Here is a 15,575-nt window from a genome sequence, read left to right as displayed (position 1 = left end):
GCAAAGTTCCAGAAATGTTTGTGAAGGGATTGGTCCTTGTTTGGGTAGATGTGGTGGGAAGGGCTTGGGCAGAGCGCTCCGGGAGAGAGAAGGAAGTAGTGTCCTTGGGGAGCCGGGTTTGCGAGCCTACGGAGAGCTGGCCTGAGAGAATGTACAGGCCCTGAGTGATCGTCCGAGATCATACCGATCGAGATGGGGCCCAATGGCCCCCCTTTCCCCAAATTCTTCTGAACGCCAATTCCGGGAGCCTCAACCTCGAAGAGGAGGGAGTTAGGGTAGAAACGACCCAAAATGTACAAGCTGACCCGGGCGGGGCCCCAACCAAGGACGGCCTGCCCCGGCCAGTCCCCCTGCCCCCCACGCACGCACGCAGGCACGCACGTACGCACGGCTCGGCGCCAGGCTGCCCGCCCGGCGTCTGCGGGCCCGGGAACCTCCTGGACGTGACGTCACGGCCGGAAGTGACGCTTTCCCGCGGTTGGACGCGGCCCTCAGGCGCCGGGCGGGGGAGGGCTGGTCCAGTCTTTCTCCGGGGACGCTCACATTATTTTTGTAACGGGAGTCGAGAGAGGCCGGGGCGTGCCCCGACGTGCGCGCGCGGCCCTGCTCCTGCTCTCCTCCATTGCTCGCTGGCTCCCCGTCTGTGAGGCCATCATGCCGCCGAAAACCCTCCGAAAAGCCGCCGCCGCCGCGCCTGCGGAGCCTCGGGCGCCGCGGCCGCGGCCGCCGCCTCCTCAGGAGGATCCGGAGCGAGACAGTGGTTCCGAGGACCTGCCTCTGGCCAGGTGACTAAGGCGGGCCGAGCGTCGCCGCGCGGCGCGGACACCGGAAGGGCGTCCGAGGGGCTTCGTGGCCACTGCCACGGCGCCTAGGCGGGGCTCTTCCTTGCTCGAGGCCCGGCGGATGAGGGGTCCCTTCTTGACCCCCGCCGCCGCGCAAGGGCGGAAGGAGGGCGACCGTGTTCGATGCTCTGGGGCGAGCGCAGGACCCCGGGGAGGGAGAGGGCTCGGCTCCCGGTTGACAGGTGTTGGGCGGGTGGGGCTCTGGTCGCCAAGCGTCGGTGACAAATGTGAGATCCGAGGCTGGGGTCGACTGGTCCTTTGGAGCCCCCCCCCCCCCTGTAAGGTTGGAGATGAAGCGGGCTTGATCCCGTTGAGATCGGTGGCCCTCCGAGGGGGGGGGGGGTGGCCTCCCGCAGCCCTGGAGCCCCGAGTAGTTTTCATTGGAGGGCCCCGCAGGCTAAGCCCAGGCCTCGGGGACACCGGCCAGAAACAGCTGCAGCTGCCCCAGACGCCCCCCTCCTCCCGAGGTTCGGCTGCGTTCTGGGGGTGCCCTGAATGCAGTTTGCATCTCGGGGGTTCAAACAGCCAGCTGTCGTGACTGGCAGAACGGAAAAAGTTTCGCGAGGTGTTGACTGTTAAATGCCTAAACGTTTCTAAACTTTTCCATTTTTTTACCCCCATTTGGATAAAATTTCTGTAGGTTAGTTGGCCTCGGCATGTCCTGTTATTTCAATTTGTTGCTTCGCGTTGCGATGAGAGATCTCGATGTGCCTTGTTTCTTTGTTTTGTTGTGGGCAAAATATGAGTGCTCACAAGAAACTGTATTTCCTCAGCCCCTGAGTGGAATCTAAATTTAAGCAAGGCCATGTGGATGCAGAAGAATTTGACAAAGGGGTATTTATTGCATCGCAACATTTAATTTTTCTTGACTGTTATTTTATGGTTAAATAATGAAGATTTTAAAGTGCATACTTGCCCTTCTCTATTGTTAGCAGTGACCCTACTTTGAGACCACGGATTCCTTGCTGAGAATTCCATTGGTTTCCTCCTATCACCCTCCCTTCCCTCATTCTGGTTCATCACCAAGTTCTGTTAGAAGTACCCTGACTGAATTTGTATGTTTCTTTCCACGTCCTAGGCACTGACAGAATTGAGAACAAATTATAAAGGATTGAAATTACCGTAGCTTGTGGAAGTGGCCTGTGCAAACCTAGCCAACATTTATATATGTGAATGAATTGTATTACCGGTCAACTAAAAATCAGACCTATTCGTTAAAAAAAAAGAAAGAAACGAAGGTCCTTGAGTTAAACACTTGGCTCCTAGCCAGAAAGTTGGAGGCTTGAGCCTCCCTAAAGAGTCCTTGGAAGAAATATTTGGTTATCTGCTTTAAAAAAAAAATAGATCCTGGGGTTAAGACAACACATTTAAGTTTTGTTTTGTTTTTAAATTAAAACTCTGAGGTACTCAATACTTGAAGACTTCTCTTTGCCAGAAAAAGTAATATTTAAAGAATTCAGTATTATCCATATAACTTTAAAAACATTCTTGATTAGTAGGTGGTAACTAGAAAATAGTAAAGTTCAAACCATCACCTAGGAAAAGAAGAATTTTATCCCCCCCCCCAACTCTTTTATGTACAATTGATAGAACTATTAAAATTGCCTTGGAAATCAAAGCTTATACTTTGAAACCATACAAAATACAGTTAACTCTAGATTATTTTCACCCACAAAGGGTTTATAACATGGGTGATCAAACTTCCTAGATTAACTATGTAGCAAGGATAGAACTTCATCTTGGTTTTATGAGACTGAGTAACTTGCCCAGGCATGAATTTAGAACCCACCTCTAACTTCAATCACAGAAAAAGTCTATTTCTACCCTGACCTCATATTTCTGTCACATTATTTCTGGCCTAAGTTATGAGGTTGGAAGGAGAACTGTCACTAAGAACAGCATATCACCTTCATTGTTCAGGTAACCAAAAATTCATTACGTTTTGAAAAAGGTATTAATAGCATAGAATGGTGGTCAGAACATGGATTACGAAGTTAAGTCTGTTGGGTTCACTTCCTAGGTTACCACTTAACTACTGGCTGCTTCCTCAGATAAGTACTTAAATTTCTCTGAATAGATGTATTCTTGTGTAAAACAAGGATGACAATAGAGCTGACATGGGAATTCACTGAAGCCGTGAATCTAAGAACTTTCTACAGGGTATGGTAAATATAAGTAGGTTCCAGTTTATAATGTTTCGGAATTACTTGCAACATGTTTGAGTTACCATACTTGCGACTGTTGATTTTATAAACTGTTGCATTGTTAGTGGTATGTACTACATTCCATATGGTGATGTGAGCTATGCAGAAACATCCAGCTGTGTGGATGCTTTGAATAGCATTTTGAAGAATGGGAATTCCAGAACATTTACTGGCATCCGTGCTGTGCAGAAGGTAGACTTAGACCGCAAGATGGTAGTTCCACCAGAACAAGGGGCTATTGTGTAGTTTAAATCAAGAAAGGTGGGTGTTACGCGTGTAGCCTTTCACCCTGCTTGCTCACTCTGTGGGCTGAGGTAATCCCAAACACTGGACTGTATGAAGCACAACACAGCATCGCATTAGAGGAGCACTCAGCAACAGCCTGTCGTATAAGTATCACAAACTTGCTGAAAGGGAAGCGTGCTTGAAGCAATTATTGATGAAGATCAAAGGGTATGGATTACACCTTAACACAAAGAAAGCAGATTCCTCAGAACTGGACCAATAAATAACATCATCATCAATGGAGAAAAGACGGAAGAGCTCTTTGAAGTGTTAGAAAGTGAGGCTATCGTTTGGAGGACTAAGATGCCCCTACCTGATCCATGCCGTGGTGTTTTCAAAAGCATTGAAAGGTACACAATGAATAAGGAAAACTCAAGAAGAATTATTGCCTTTGAATTGTAGTGCTGGTGAAGAACATTGGTGAAGTGTGCCACGGATTGCCAGAAGAACAAACAAATCTGTCCTGGAAATCTAGAATCCAAGTGAGACTTTGTCTCATGTGCTTTGGCCATGGTGTCAGGAGAGACCAGTCCTGGAGAAAGAGGTCTTGTTTGGGAAAGTAGAGGGTCAGTAGAAAGGAGGGAGACCCTCAGTAACATGGATTGACACCCTGGCTGGGACCACAAGGGCAAACAGTAAGGCTTGTGAGGATGGTGCAGTACCAGAGAATGTTTCATTTTTTTCGTTCATAGGATCCTTATGACTTTGGCATCAACACCATTTTCAGATGTTCACTTGTAGATGGTCAAATAATGGATATTTATAAATGTACTATAAACAAAAGGTAATGATAAGGAAATGGGGGAAAACTGGTATTTGACTTATGTCAGAGCCAATTTACAACAAGCCATGGTAATAGAAACCCACTGTTAGCTGGAGACACTACTAAAATTTTCAAAATTCATTTTTTATTAATATTATTTGATGCAAAATATAATAATGAAAGAAATTAGCCAACTAGAATGTAATGCCTATTTTGATGAAGAAAGGTTAAGGGAAGGGAGGACATAAGCACAGCAGTAATTTATGTGAACTTACCATATGAACAGAGATTTTTGGAAATATAAGTGGAGACTACATTTCACTGACATAGACTTGATTCTGTAATATTACCTTTGGACTTACTTCTTAATATTCCAGTTCATCCCAACAGCTATAGCTAATGTACTTATTTGCCTTCACAAGGTTAGTTTACTGCTCTGAAGTATGTGATTCACCATACCCACAAACACTTCATTGTGTGCTACCCTTATTTTGGAAAGCCAAGAAATAAGATAAACATGTTTAAATTATGTGTAAGCTTTCAAAGATAAAATAATACTTAGATGTAGTTTAGTGATGATTACTTTTAGGTTAGTGCAATGTATGAACAATTGAAGCAAATGTCTTACTTAATTTGACTTAAAATTGTGTATTATATATGTTAATTTTTTTTATTTGGTAGGCTTGAGTTTGAAGACGCTGAAGACCCTGATTTTGTTGCATTGTGTCGGAAATTAAAGCTACCAGATCATGTCAGGGAAAGGGCTTGGTTAACTTGGGAGAAAGTGTTATCTGTGGATGGTGCTTCGGTAAGAATTTTCTTAATATATTTAAAGGAAATTTTTTCTCATTTTGAAAATAATTTTGAATCAATGTGAAAATTTGAAAAACAAAATAAAAGGTCAGAGTAACTTGCCTTTGATAACATTAAAAATAATTCTTCCTACATATATATCCCACCAAAGTATTTTAAAACAAGTCTTAGACTTCTAGTTTTACTCATAATTGTAGTACTGTATGTTTCTGTGCTATAGGGACTGTAAAAATAACAACTATGGTTTATAAAAGGATTTTTAATATTTTCTTTTAGTTGGTATTCAAACTTCCTGATTGTCTCAGAATCAATTTTGTTAAAATTCAGCATCTTCGATAATATTTTTCTTTATTCCAGTTTTTATTTGTATGTGTACATACATATATGTATAATGATAATAGTTGTGAGTTGCTTTGTTTATGTATGTGGGGAAACCAGGAATTATTGGCCTTGGAATTGATTCGGACTCATAGCAGGCCCATGTGTAAGGAAGTATTAAATTACTTTGCAAATAACTCATTTAACAGACTACTTTATGAATAACTCATTTAACAGACCATTGAGATGAAATTTTTATTTTCAATGTAAAATGTAATTTTTAGTTCATATGTAAAATCCTTGTTTTAAATATAAATATTCTGCACGTACAATGTGAAATGTCCATTTTACAGATAATGGAACTGACGAGCAGTGAGGTTAAGCAAGTGTAGAACAAGCTACCTGGCCACAATGACCTCAAATAATAGGTTTGAGACTGTAGGTATAGTTACATGTAAAGTAGATCTTGCTTTTCTTTTGTTTGATTTGCTTCGCATTTGGATGTTTTTTTGGTCAGTAAATATTTTGTAATAACAGTTTTTAGTGGTGGTACCATATTTTACTCTTTATAGTTGAATATATAAATTATTATTCTATATTTCTGTTTTGCCAGCATTTTTATCCAATAAAATAATGTGATAATCACTGTTAAGGTTTTGAAGGGTAGCCCAAGAATCTAATGTCTAAATAATTTCTAAAGGAGAATTTGATGGAGTGTATGCTGAGAAGAGGAACTCATGACAAGCTGACCCTGTTTGCTAGGTAGCACACTAGTGACAACCAGCAATCGCCACTGAAACAAGGAATAAGGCAACTTAAGGAAATATTTCTTTTTTAAAAAAATTAAATTGTGGCTAACTGAATTTAACATAAAATTTCTTTTTTACAAATTAGGGGAATTCAAAAGGTACAATAATGGTACAAATATCACCATTATTTCAAAAAGTTTATCATTGCCTCAAATAGAAGCTTTGCATCAATTAAGCAATAACCACTCCATTGCCATGCCACCCCTAGCCTTCAACCTCTACTATTTTTTTCTCTGTGAATATACCTATAGTATTTATTATTTTGTGTCTAGCTTATTTGTTTTAGCAGTGTTTTCAAGGTTCATCCGTAAACTAGCATGTGTCAGAACTTCATTCTGTTTGATAATCATTGTTTGTATGTACCACATTTTGTTTATCATTCATTTGTTGATCCTGACTAGAATTTGTGGAGCAGCTTAACTGTGTAACAGTCATATGCATTGTTTAAATAATTGCTGTCGCTTCAGAAAGACACACAAGTTGCTCCACAAAAGATAAAGGTCGGAACCTTGTCGAGTTGGTTACAACCCATAGTGCCCCCTGTGCACAGTGATAGGGAACCCTGCACAGTTGTTCCTATACCTAAGCCCGTTCTTGCAGCCACTGTGTCAATCTAGCTCATAGAGTCCTTGCTCTTTTTCACTGCCTCTCCCCTTTCCCAAACATGATGTCTTTCTCCAAGGACTGGACAGCAGGTCCAAAGTATATATGCAAAGTCTTGCCATCCTTGCCTCAAAAGAGAACTCTGGCCATACTTTTTTCAAGACAGATCGGGTTGTCCTTTTAACAATCCATCTTATTTTCAATATTCTTTGCCAGCACCACAATTCAGATGCATTGATTCTTCTTCAGTCTTCCTTATTCAATGCCCAACTTTCACATGCATGTGATGCAGTTGAAAATACCATGGCTTGGGTCAGGCACACCTTAGTTCTCAAAGTAACATCCTTGTTTTTCAACACTCTAAAGACGTCTTGTGCAGCAAATCTACCCAATGAAATACTTCTTTTGGTCTCTAGACTACTGCTTCCATTAGCATTGATTGTAGATTCAAGCAAGGCAAAGTCTTTGACAACTATAACCATTCATGCTTTTTAAAAAATCATTTTATTTGGGGCTTATACAACTCATCACAATCCATACATACATCAATTGTATAAAGCACATTTGTGCATTTGTTACCCTCATCATTCTCAAAACATTTGCTTTCTTCTCCACTTAAGACCCTGGCATCAGCTCTTCATTTTCCCCTCCCTCCCCGCTCTCCCTCCCTTATGAGCCCTTGATAATTTATAAATTACTGTTTTGTCATATCTTAAACTGTCCGACATCTCCTTTTTTGTTGTCCTTCCCCAGGGAGGAGGTTATATGTAGAACCTAATAATTAGTTCCCCCTCTCTACCCCATCCTCCCTATGCCCTCCCGGTATGGCCACTCTTACCACTGGTCCTGAAGAGTTCATCTGTCTGGATTTCCTGTGTTTCCAGTTGCTATCTGTACCAGTGAACATCCTCTGGTCTAGTCAGATTTTTAAGATAGAATTGGGATCATGATAGTGGGGGGGTGGGGGGGAAGCATTTAGGAACTGGAGGAAAGTTATATGTTTCATCATTGCTACACTGCACCCTGATGGGCTCATCTCCCCACGACCCATCTGTAAGGAGATGTCCAGTTGCCTACGGATGGGATTTGGGTCCCCACCCCAAATTCCCCCTCATTCACCATGATAAGGTTTTTTGTTCTTTGATGCCTGATACCTCATCCCTTCAACACCCCATTATCAGACAGACTGGTGTGCTTCTTCCAGGTGGGCTTTGTTGCTTCTGAGCTACATGGCCGCTTGTTTCCATTCCTGATTTTAAGCTATGCGGCATTCCCTTGTTTTGTTTATATAACTGCTTCCTGATCCTTGTAAAAGTTCCGTATGAACACAATGAAGTGTTCTGGAATTCCCATTCTTCTCAAGGTTATGCATACATAGTGTGTTATTATCCACACAGTTGAATACGTTGGCATAGTTAGTAAAACACAAGTAAACATCTGTTTTGGAATTCTCTGCTTTCAGCCAACATCCGTCTCACATCAGCAATTATATCAATGTCCCTTTTCCATAGCTTCTAAATCTGGCCTAAGCTTCTGGCAGCTCTCTATCGATGTACTACTGCAATGTTGTTGGATGTTCTTCAGCAAAATTTCACTTGCATGTGATATCAGTGATACTGTTCTATAATTTGAGTTGGGCCATCGTTCTTTAAAATGGGCACAAATATAGATCTGTTCTAGTCAGTTGGCCAAGTCTTCCAAATTTTCTGGCATACAGTAGTAAGTGCTTCAAGTGCTTCATCAGCTTGTTGAAATATTTCCATTGGTATTCCATCAATTCTTGGAGCGTGGTTTTTGTCTAATGCTTTCAGTGCAGCTTGAACTTCTTCAGCACCGTGGATTCTTGCTCACATACTACCTCCTGAAATGGTGGCAGGTCAACTAATTCTTTTTGGTACAGCGACTATATTATTTCCATATTCTTTTGATGCTTCCTGCGTCATTCAGTACTTTTTCCCATAGAATCTTTCACTATTGCAACTTGAGCACCTTATATTCAATTGCTTTTCAGCCCTCTTACATTTATTGAGTTTTTTTTTTAATGGTACAGTTTGTATTTTCAGTGCCATCATCATTTCTGACTCAGCAGTCCTGGCCCCTGTGGGTTTCTGAGACTGTAATCTACCAGAGTTGAAAACACTCTCCAGGTGGTGCCTGGTAGTTTTGAACTGCTGACTTTGGATTTAGCAGCCCAATGCATAACCCCCTTATGCCACCAAGGCACCTTAGTCCATATATCTAGTGGGTAGAATTGCCAGTGAAACTGTCTACATCTGGAGTTTTTGTATGGAAAAAAATTACCTCAAATCTCAGCATTACTGCGTTGTGAGTATGCATCAACCGTTTATGTCTTCAATGGGCTTTATTCTCTTCATTAAGGTGTTGAATTTGAAGAAAGTTCTCCCATTCTTTCACATTTCTCCCATCTGATACACGTAGATCATGTGCTTATATCCTAATATTGGTATTTTCTTCTTCTTTTTTCTTGATCTCTCTGGCTAGATGTGTATTGTTTGATTTTTTTTTTTTCTTTTGGGATTGAGTGGAGGAACACGGGGGTGGGGTGGGGAGGGGAGAGGGGGGGTTACTAAGTAAGTATTTTCTGAAAAAGGATTATAGGTCAAGCAAGTTTGAAGAACGTCTGTTCTGTGGGCACTTGAAAGAATGCACCCTGCTGTGAATGCTCTGGAAGTGTTGATTGGGTCAAGTTGGATGATCCCATTTCCCAGCTATTCTCTACCTTTTACCTGCGTCTTGTTTTGATTACTGAGACAATAATCTTTTGTGTTTTTACTGTATTTGTGGAATTTCTTATCTCTTTTCAATTTTAGATTAATGTGTTTTGAAGCATACATAGGTATTTATTCTTGGAGACTTAACCCTTTCTCATTATAAAAAGAAACATCTTTTTATTCCAATGTATAGTTATTTTGTTCTGAGATATGCTTTGCCCACTTTTCTTTGATTAGCAAAGCTTTTCCCATCATTATACTCTTAAACTATCTGTGGCTTTACATTTAAACTATTATTATTACTGGTTTTATTTTGTAGTCAACATTTGTTAAACCTTTTTGCTGAATTCTTACCAGCTTTTGTAAAAGGTCTGTTGTCTCTTTCTTTTGTGCTGTGCCACAGTGCGTGCTGTGTCACAGATGCTGTAGTATGCCCGTCCTTTTTCTGTCTGTTGCGCTGCAGACTAGTTCTTCCAGCTCACTCAAGTCTGGCAAACTAAAGCAGAAGAGGCTGAATTTATAAAATGTGAGTGAACCTGGATGTCAACTGGAATAGGAAAGGTTATGTGTCTATATCATGCTAGAACAGTGGTTCTCAACCTTCCCAATTTCGTGACCCGTTAATACAGTTCCCTCATGTTGTGGTGATGCCCCCAACCATAAAATTATTTTCGTTGCTGCTTCATAACTGTGGTTTTGCAACTGTTAGAATCAGCGACCCCTGTGAAAGGGTCTTTCAACCCGAAAGGGGTTGTGACCCCCAGGTTGAAAACCACTGTGCTGGAATGTAATCTGTCTAGAAAACAAGTGCAGCATGCACATTGCACAGAAACTTGACTGACACCGTTAGAGACTGTATTGCCTTGTTTGAAGATGGCGGCTGACTTTGCTGCGTTGAATGTGTGTGGCTCTCCTCAGTCCTGCAAACAAACCAGCCTCACCCCGCAGGTCATTGAAAAGGGCTCACGATGCCTTTCCAAAGTTTCACATTTCAGTAGGCCTCTGACCCATAATTTTTCCTGTTGTGCTTCAACCAAATTTTATGCTGAAAATGTCAGTAACAGAAAACAAAAATGTTTGGTTCATTGATAGAGTAGTACATGGTCATTTAGGAAATATTCATTGAATGACCTGTGTGAATGAGAGAATAGTGCTTAAAATTTCCTTCTCTAAAATGCACCATGTCTTAACCTACTTAGATTTTATTTTATTTTTTTATATATATATTTTAAACATTTTATTTGGGGTTCATACAACTCTTTTTTTTATTTTATTTTAACAATTTATTGGGGCTGATACAATTCTTTTCACAGTTCATACATATACATATATCAATTGTATAAAGCACCTCCATACATTCCCTGCCCCAATCATTCTCAAGGCATTTGCTCTCCACTTAAGCCCCTTGCATCAGGTCCTCTTCCCCCCCCCTCCCTCCCCATTCCCCCCTCCCTCCCCATTCCCCCCTCCCTCATATGCCCTTGGTAATTTATACCTCGTTATGACTCCGGATAGGGCTAGATTTTATTTTTAATGCTGTATATATTGCTTTAGAATTTCTTCAATCTTTTCTAGAACAAGTTGAAATTTGAAAATAATCATAAAATATTTTGTATTAAAATGTAATTCTAAACATTAGTAAAATAAATTACACTTCTTTTCAAGTTCTCCAAAAATATCCGCATTAGTCCTGTGAAAAGACTGGAAGTAGGTCTAAGAAGGATATGAAAGGCACTGCTATAGCACCTCCTCTTCATGACTGACGTGATTGTGGAGATTGTTATAGGTGCTCAGGTGAGCTGAAGTATCTTAAATTCCAATAGAATAGAATTTGGTGTTTCCTGTGCTTTAAACACCTCTAAACTGTTTATAAATTTAAATATAAGAGATACAGAGTCTTTAAAAATATTACAAATAAATAGAATTAATTTTTCCACATTTGTCCTCATAATTTTAGAAGCCTGGTAGTAATTATTATTTGTCTTCAGATTAGTGGTTATTTTTATTATATATTCAAGAATTAAAAAATAATCGTTTACTTGTGAGACCCAGCTATTTAGCAGAGTTTTGGTGCTCATTAATTTATAAGCCAAGGAATGTAAAATAGACTTTCTATTCCTATTTCAATTTACTACTTTATATATGCCTTGGTTTGTATGTTCTACATACTGTTTTTAGAGTAAGTCGAATCAGAATTATATTGAACACAAAAACTATCATATGCGCTATCCCTCAATGAATGTTTTAGTCTACCAAACTTATTGTTAATTATTTTTCCTAGTTTTATTCAGACTATAAAAAGTTGACAATCAGTATTATTTTTTCTTTCAGGTTTGCTACATTTTAATAGGCTTCTTTAAGGGATTTTTTTTGAAGGTTTCTTCAGCAATAAATATAAGATAAATTATTTTATCTTAGATAAATTATTTTAATTATTGGAAAATTTGCAGATTGGATTATCGTGTCAGCTGGAACCATAGAAACACGCATAAACCGGAAGGTGTTGGCATGGAAACTTTTGCAACTATGTTTTGTTTGTATTATAGAATTTGGATTGTGGGTACCAGTACCTTCCCCAGTATTTCTAAACCCTATTCCCAAGAATGGTAGACATCAACTTTGTAGATCTTTTTTAGGAAAGCTAGTTAGTGGAAGATTGAATAGGATGGCAGTTTCTTCCTTCTACCAGGTTAGACACTCCCCCCCCCCCCCCACCCTTCTATCTGGTTAATGGATGGATCATCTTTGGGCCTTGGGCTCAAATTAATCAGAGAGGTTGACCAAAAACTTATGTTCTGGGCCGGTAATATCATCTATTTCAAAAATGAGGTTTGTAATATCATATCTCTCTGTCAGTTACCATTGCTGATACTGATTCAGCCATCCATAGATAAATGAGTTCAGAAGGAATGACTATTGTTAGTTACCTTTGAGTGGAAAGAACCAATAGTTTTTTCTTATACTGAGTACCGGTAGTTTGTTTCTCTAAACACATTTTCAAAAAGAGAGAGATTTAAAAAAAAAAGCCACTCTGTTATGTTGGAGTATGGTCACTGCTAATACTTAAAAATAAATATTAACAAAGGCAGTGCTAGGCATTGCATTGGTCTCTTGACATATAGTACTTAATTAGATGTAATTTCTCTAACCAGAAATGTGACAGAGCAAGGTGAGCTTTTGCATTCCTCTGAGCTACATCACTCTTGCCTTTTACTACTTTTGTGTGTCTCTAAGAATTATAATCAGACTCCGGTCAGCTAGTGTGATGATAGTGAGAGGGAAGCTTTTCTGGAATATTCGTATATTCTGCATATGAAGGAACCTTTGGAAGTTCGTAGAAAAATTCCATTATCTTGTAATTTCACCAAGTCAATTCTTTTCACTCATAATGGCCTACACAGGGTGTCTAGTACTGCAAATATTTATTGGAACAGAGACCATTTTAACTCGGAATAGCTGGTGGGTTTAAACCCATTGACTTTGTGTGTAGGGGTTCAGTGCCCAATCCATAGTGCCACCGGGCCTCCTTTTATCACACAGTAGAGCGTTATCAATCAAGTGACAAGATTTTTTTTTTTAGTTTTCTCTTTAGGTAGAAACTTTATTTTAACTAGTTTTCACCTTGGTGTTAATATTTCAAAAAAGCTTACTAAAATAATCATACTTTTAACTTTGAAAATTGTAATTTAAATTCATGAGCTCTTTTTAAAATCAGTGCATTATCAAAAAAACCAAGGAGAATTTCTGACTAATTAAGAATTAACATTGTTATCTGACCTGGAATGCTGCTCATTCCTACACCATGATCAGTTGTGGGTCAGACTTGTGATCCATAGTTTTCATTTGCTGATTTTTGGAAGTAGATTACCAGGCTTTGATGGGCAAAGGCTCTTCATGAGGTGCATTGTAATTGAACCCAGCTCACCTGCATGGAAGGAAGAATTCGACCTTTGAACTCATCATTATAGTGGTTCAAATAAACTCAGCTGCTTGATAGTAGAAGGTAGCCTCTTCAAGTATTGAAGTTTCTAGTATTCAAGTAGTCCATGTTTCTACTCACTTACTTAAATGCAAGCCTTTTCCATATAGATAGAAATATTTTAATTTAGAAATTTCACATTTAGGATTGTCGTTTAGGAAACTAATATTTTCACTTATATAGAAATACAAATATATTTGTTCATGAAGGAATCATTTAATTTTATATAATTGGTCTCTTCTGTGTAATGGTTCCCACTAAAGAACTAAATCAATACCTCCTTAAAAATACTATTTTATTGTGTTTTTGGTGACAGCTTACAAAGCAAAGTAGATTTCCATTGAAGAATTGCTATACATATTGTAACATTGGCTACATTTTTTGTAATATTAACAGCCTAATTATTTATATTCTGGTGGTTTCATTTCTACTTTTCTAGCTTTCCTGTCACCTTTACCTTCATCTTTGCTTTAAACTAAATGTAGACTGTTTGATTGCATATGGTTGATTTATTTTTACTTTCTGAAACACCATACTCATTGCTGATAAGTTTTTTTTTTAGCTTACCTGTTATTCAGCTGAAAGGTGACCATTAAAAGTAATTTCAGTCCCAGTTTTTCCATAAGATTATATTCCTAATTCAAATCCAGTAAACTAATATCATGAGGTGTTTGCTTATGCCTAGGAAGTATTTGTAACTGTGCCCCTTCTATGCTCTCTATATATGAATTTATATGCAGCACAGATGTGTGTATCTTTGCCTACAGCTCTCTATGAAGTGGTAGCACTTCACATATGATGACTAGCAGATAGACTTACACATGCACCAATGTGCGCACACATCTCCTTTCTGATACATGTATTTGGGGGTTCCAAAAGTTTGTGGTAGAATCCTATTTTAATTCTATTTTTGCATGAACTTTTTGAAGTACTCCATATGCATGTACATATCTATTTACATAAGCACACACATTTTTAGATTGATAAAATTATGTTATAGAATTTACTAAAAACATCTCTTATTCAGGTGTATCTTTTAGTGTCATAATTTACCTTGGTCAAATTGTTTAGATATCACTTGCATTTGTTGTTGCTTTTCCCATTCCCCAAAATAATGTCTGCAGGTTTCTATGAGTCAGAATCGACTTGATGGCAGTGGATTTGGTTTTGATTATTATATAGAAAGTGATTCTCCATGCTGCTCCTTCCTGCCCCTGATAATCACTAAAGAATGTTTTCTTTGTGCATGCCTTATTTATATGAAAACGAGATAAAATATTATTTGTCCTTTGTGATGGACTTATTTCACTCAGAATAATATCCCCCAGATTCATCATGTCACAATATGTTTAGAGTGATCATTATTGTTTTTACTTGTCATATAAATTTTTGTCTCTAGTGTAGATGGAAGACTTACTTCTCTTTTATAGATGACTGTAAATGGATGAGGAAAAGTAAAACTTCTAACTTACTGCCACTGAGTAGTTTCTAACTCATAGTGACCTATAAGACTGAGTAGAACTGCTCTTCGGGGTTTCTGAGACGGTAGATCTTTGTGGGAGTAGAAAGCTTCATCTTTGTCCCATAGCGGTGGTTTTGAACTGCTGATCTTGCCTTACCAGCCCTACTTGTCGCCTATGACACTACCAGGGCTCCCACACTTATTTGCATGTGGTATTAATTGAAAGGCCACTAAAACAACAGATTCATAAATCGTCTGAAATGAAGTCACACATTTAACTTATAAGAAAATCCCGTAGTTCTTCAAAACAAGAATTTACTTACTCATTTCATTTAGGCATTTTATCTTCCCTGCTGGTTTGAGTTTCTTGAGGCCAGAGACTGCGTCTCATCTCTATATTCTTAGGACCTAGCACAGTACTGTAGTATGCTCAGCTGTTTACACCTTCATTCCTTTCCTCCCTCTTCACATCCACGGGCTTTGCATAGAATTGTAGTGTAGTGTATCAATAAAATTTACTGTTATAAAATGAACAAATAATATAAGCAATTTAACTTTCTACGAAACTGCTAGCCATTCCATAGAAGTAGGAATGTGGCAGTCTACAGTCATAAAGATTACAGCCTAGGCAACTATGCGGGGCATTTTTACTAAGTCCAGTAGAGTTGATATGGGTTAGAGGGACTCAGCAGCAGTGAGTTTGGTTTATTTGTAAATTCCTGAGAAATTGAGGTAAAATTTGTTTTTTTATCTAAAATAGTATAT

The 15,575-nt window shown here is 39.1% G+C and overlaps 1 protein-coding gene across 3 annotated transcripts in view; it reads left to right on the top strand.

The window, feature by feature from the left end:
* Positions 1 to 500: 500 nt before the first annotated feature.
* The window catches only part of RB1 (RB transcriptional corepressor 1), a 164,466-nt gene continuing 149,391 nt past the window's right edge, over positions 501 to 15,575 (top strand). The window contains exons 1-2 of one of the 3 annotated variants that reach the window (XM_075533250.1): positions 501 to 785; positions 4,776 to 4,902. In XM_075533250.1, the coding sequence (XP_075389365.1) occupies positions 655 to 785; positions 4,776 to 4,902 (258 nt within the window). In that variant the 5' untranslated portion in view covers positions 501 to 654. The remainder of the gene's footprint in view (positions 786 to 4,775; positions 4,903 to 15,575) is intronic. The other 2 variants (XR_012780135.1, XM_075533251.1) reach the window with 2 other exon arrangements.

Source organism: Tenrec ecaudatus, chromosome 15 (genome assembly GCF_050624435.1).
Source record: "Tenrec ecaudatus isolate mTenEca1 chromosome 15, mTenEca1.hap1, whole genome shotgun sequence".
Taxonomy (NCBI): domain Eukaryota; kingdom Metazoa; phylum Chordata; class Mammalia; order Afrosoricida; family Tenrecidae; genus Tenrec; species Tenrec ecaudatus.
The sequence above is the reverse complement of the archived record's forward strand: the minus strand, read 5'-3'. Positions and strand labels throughout refer to the sequence as shown.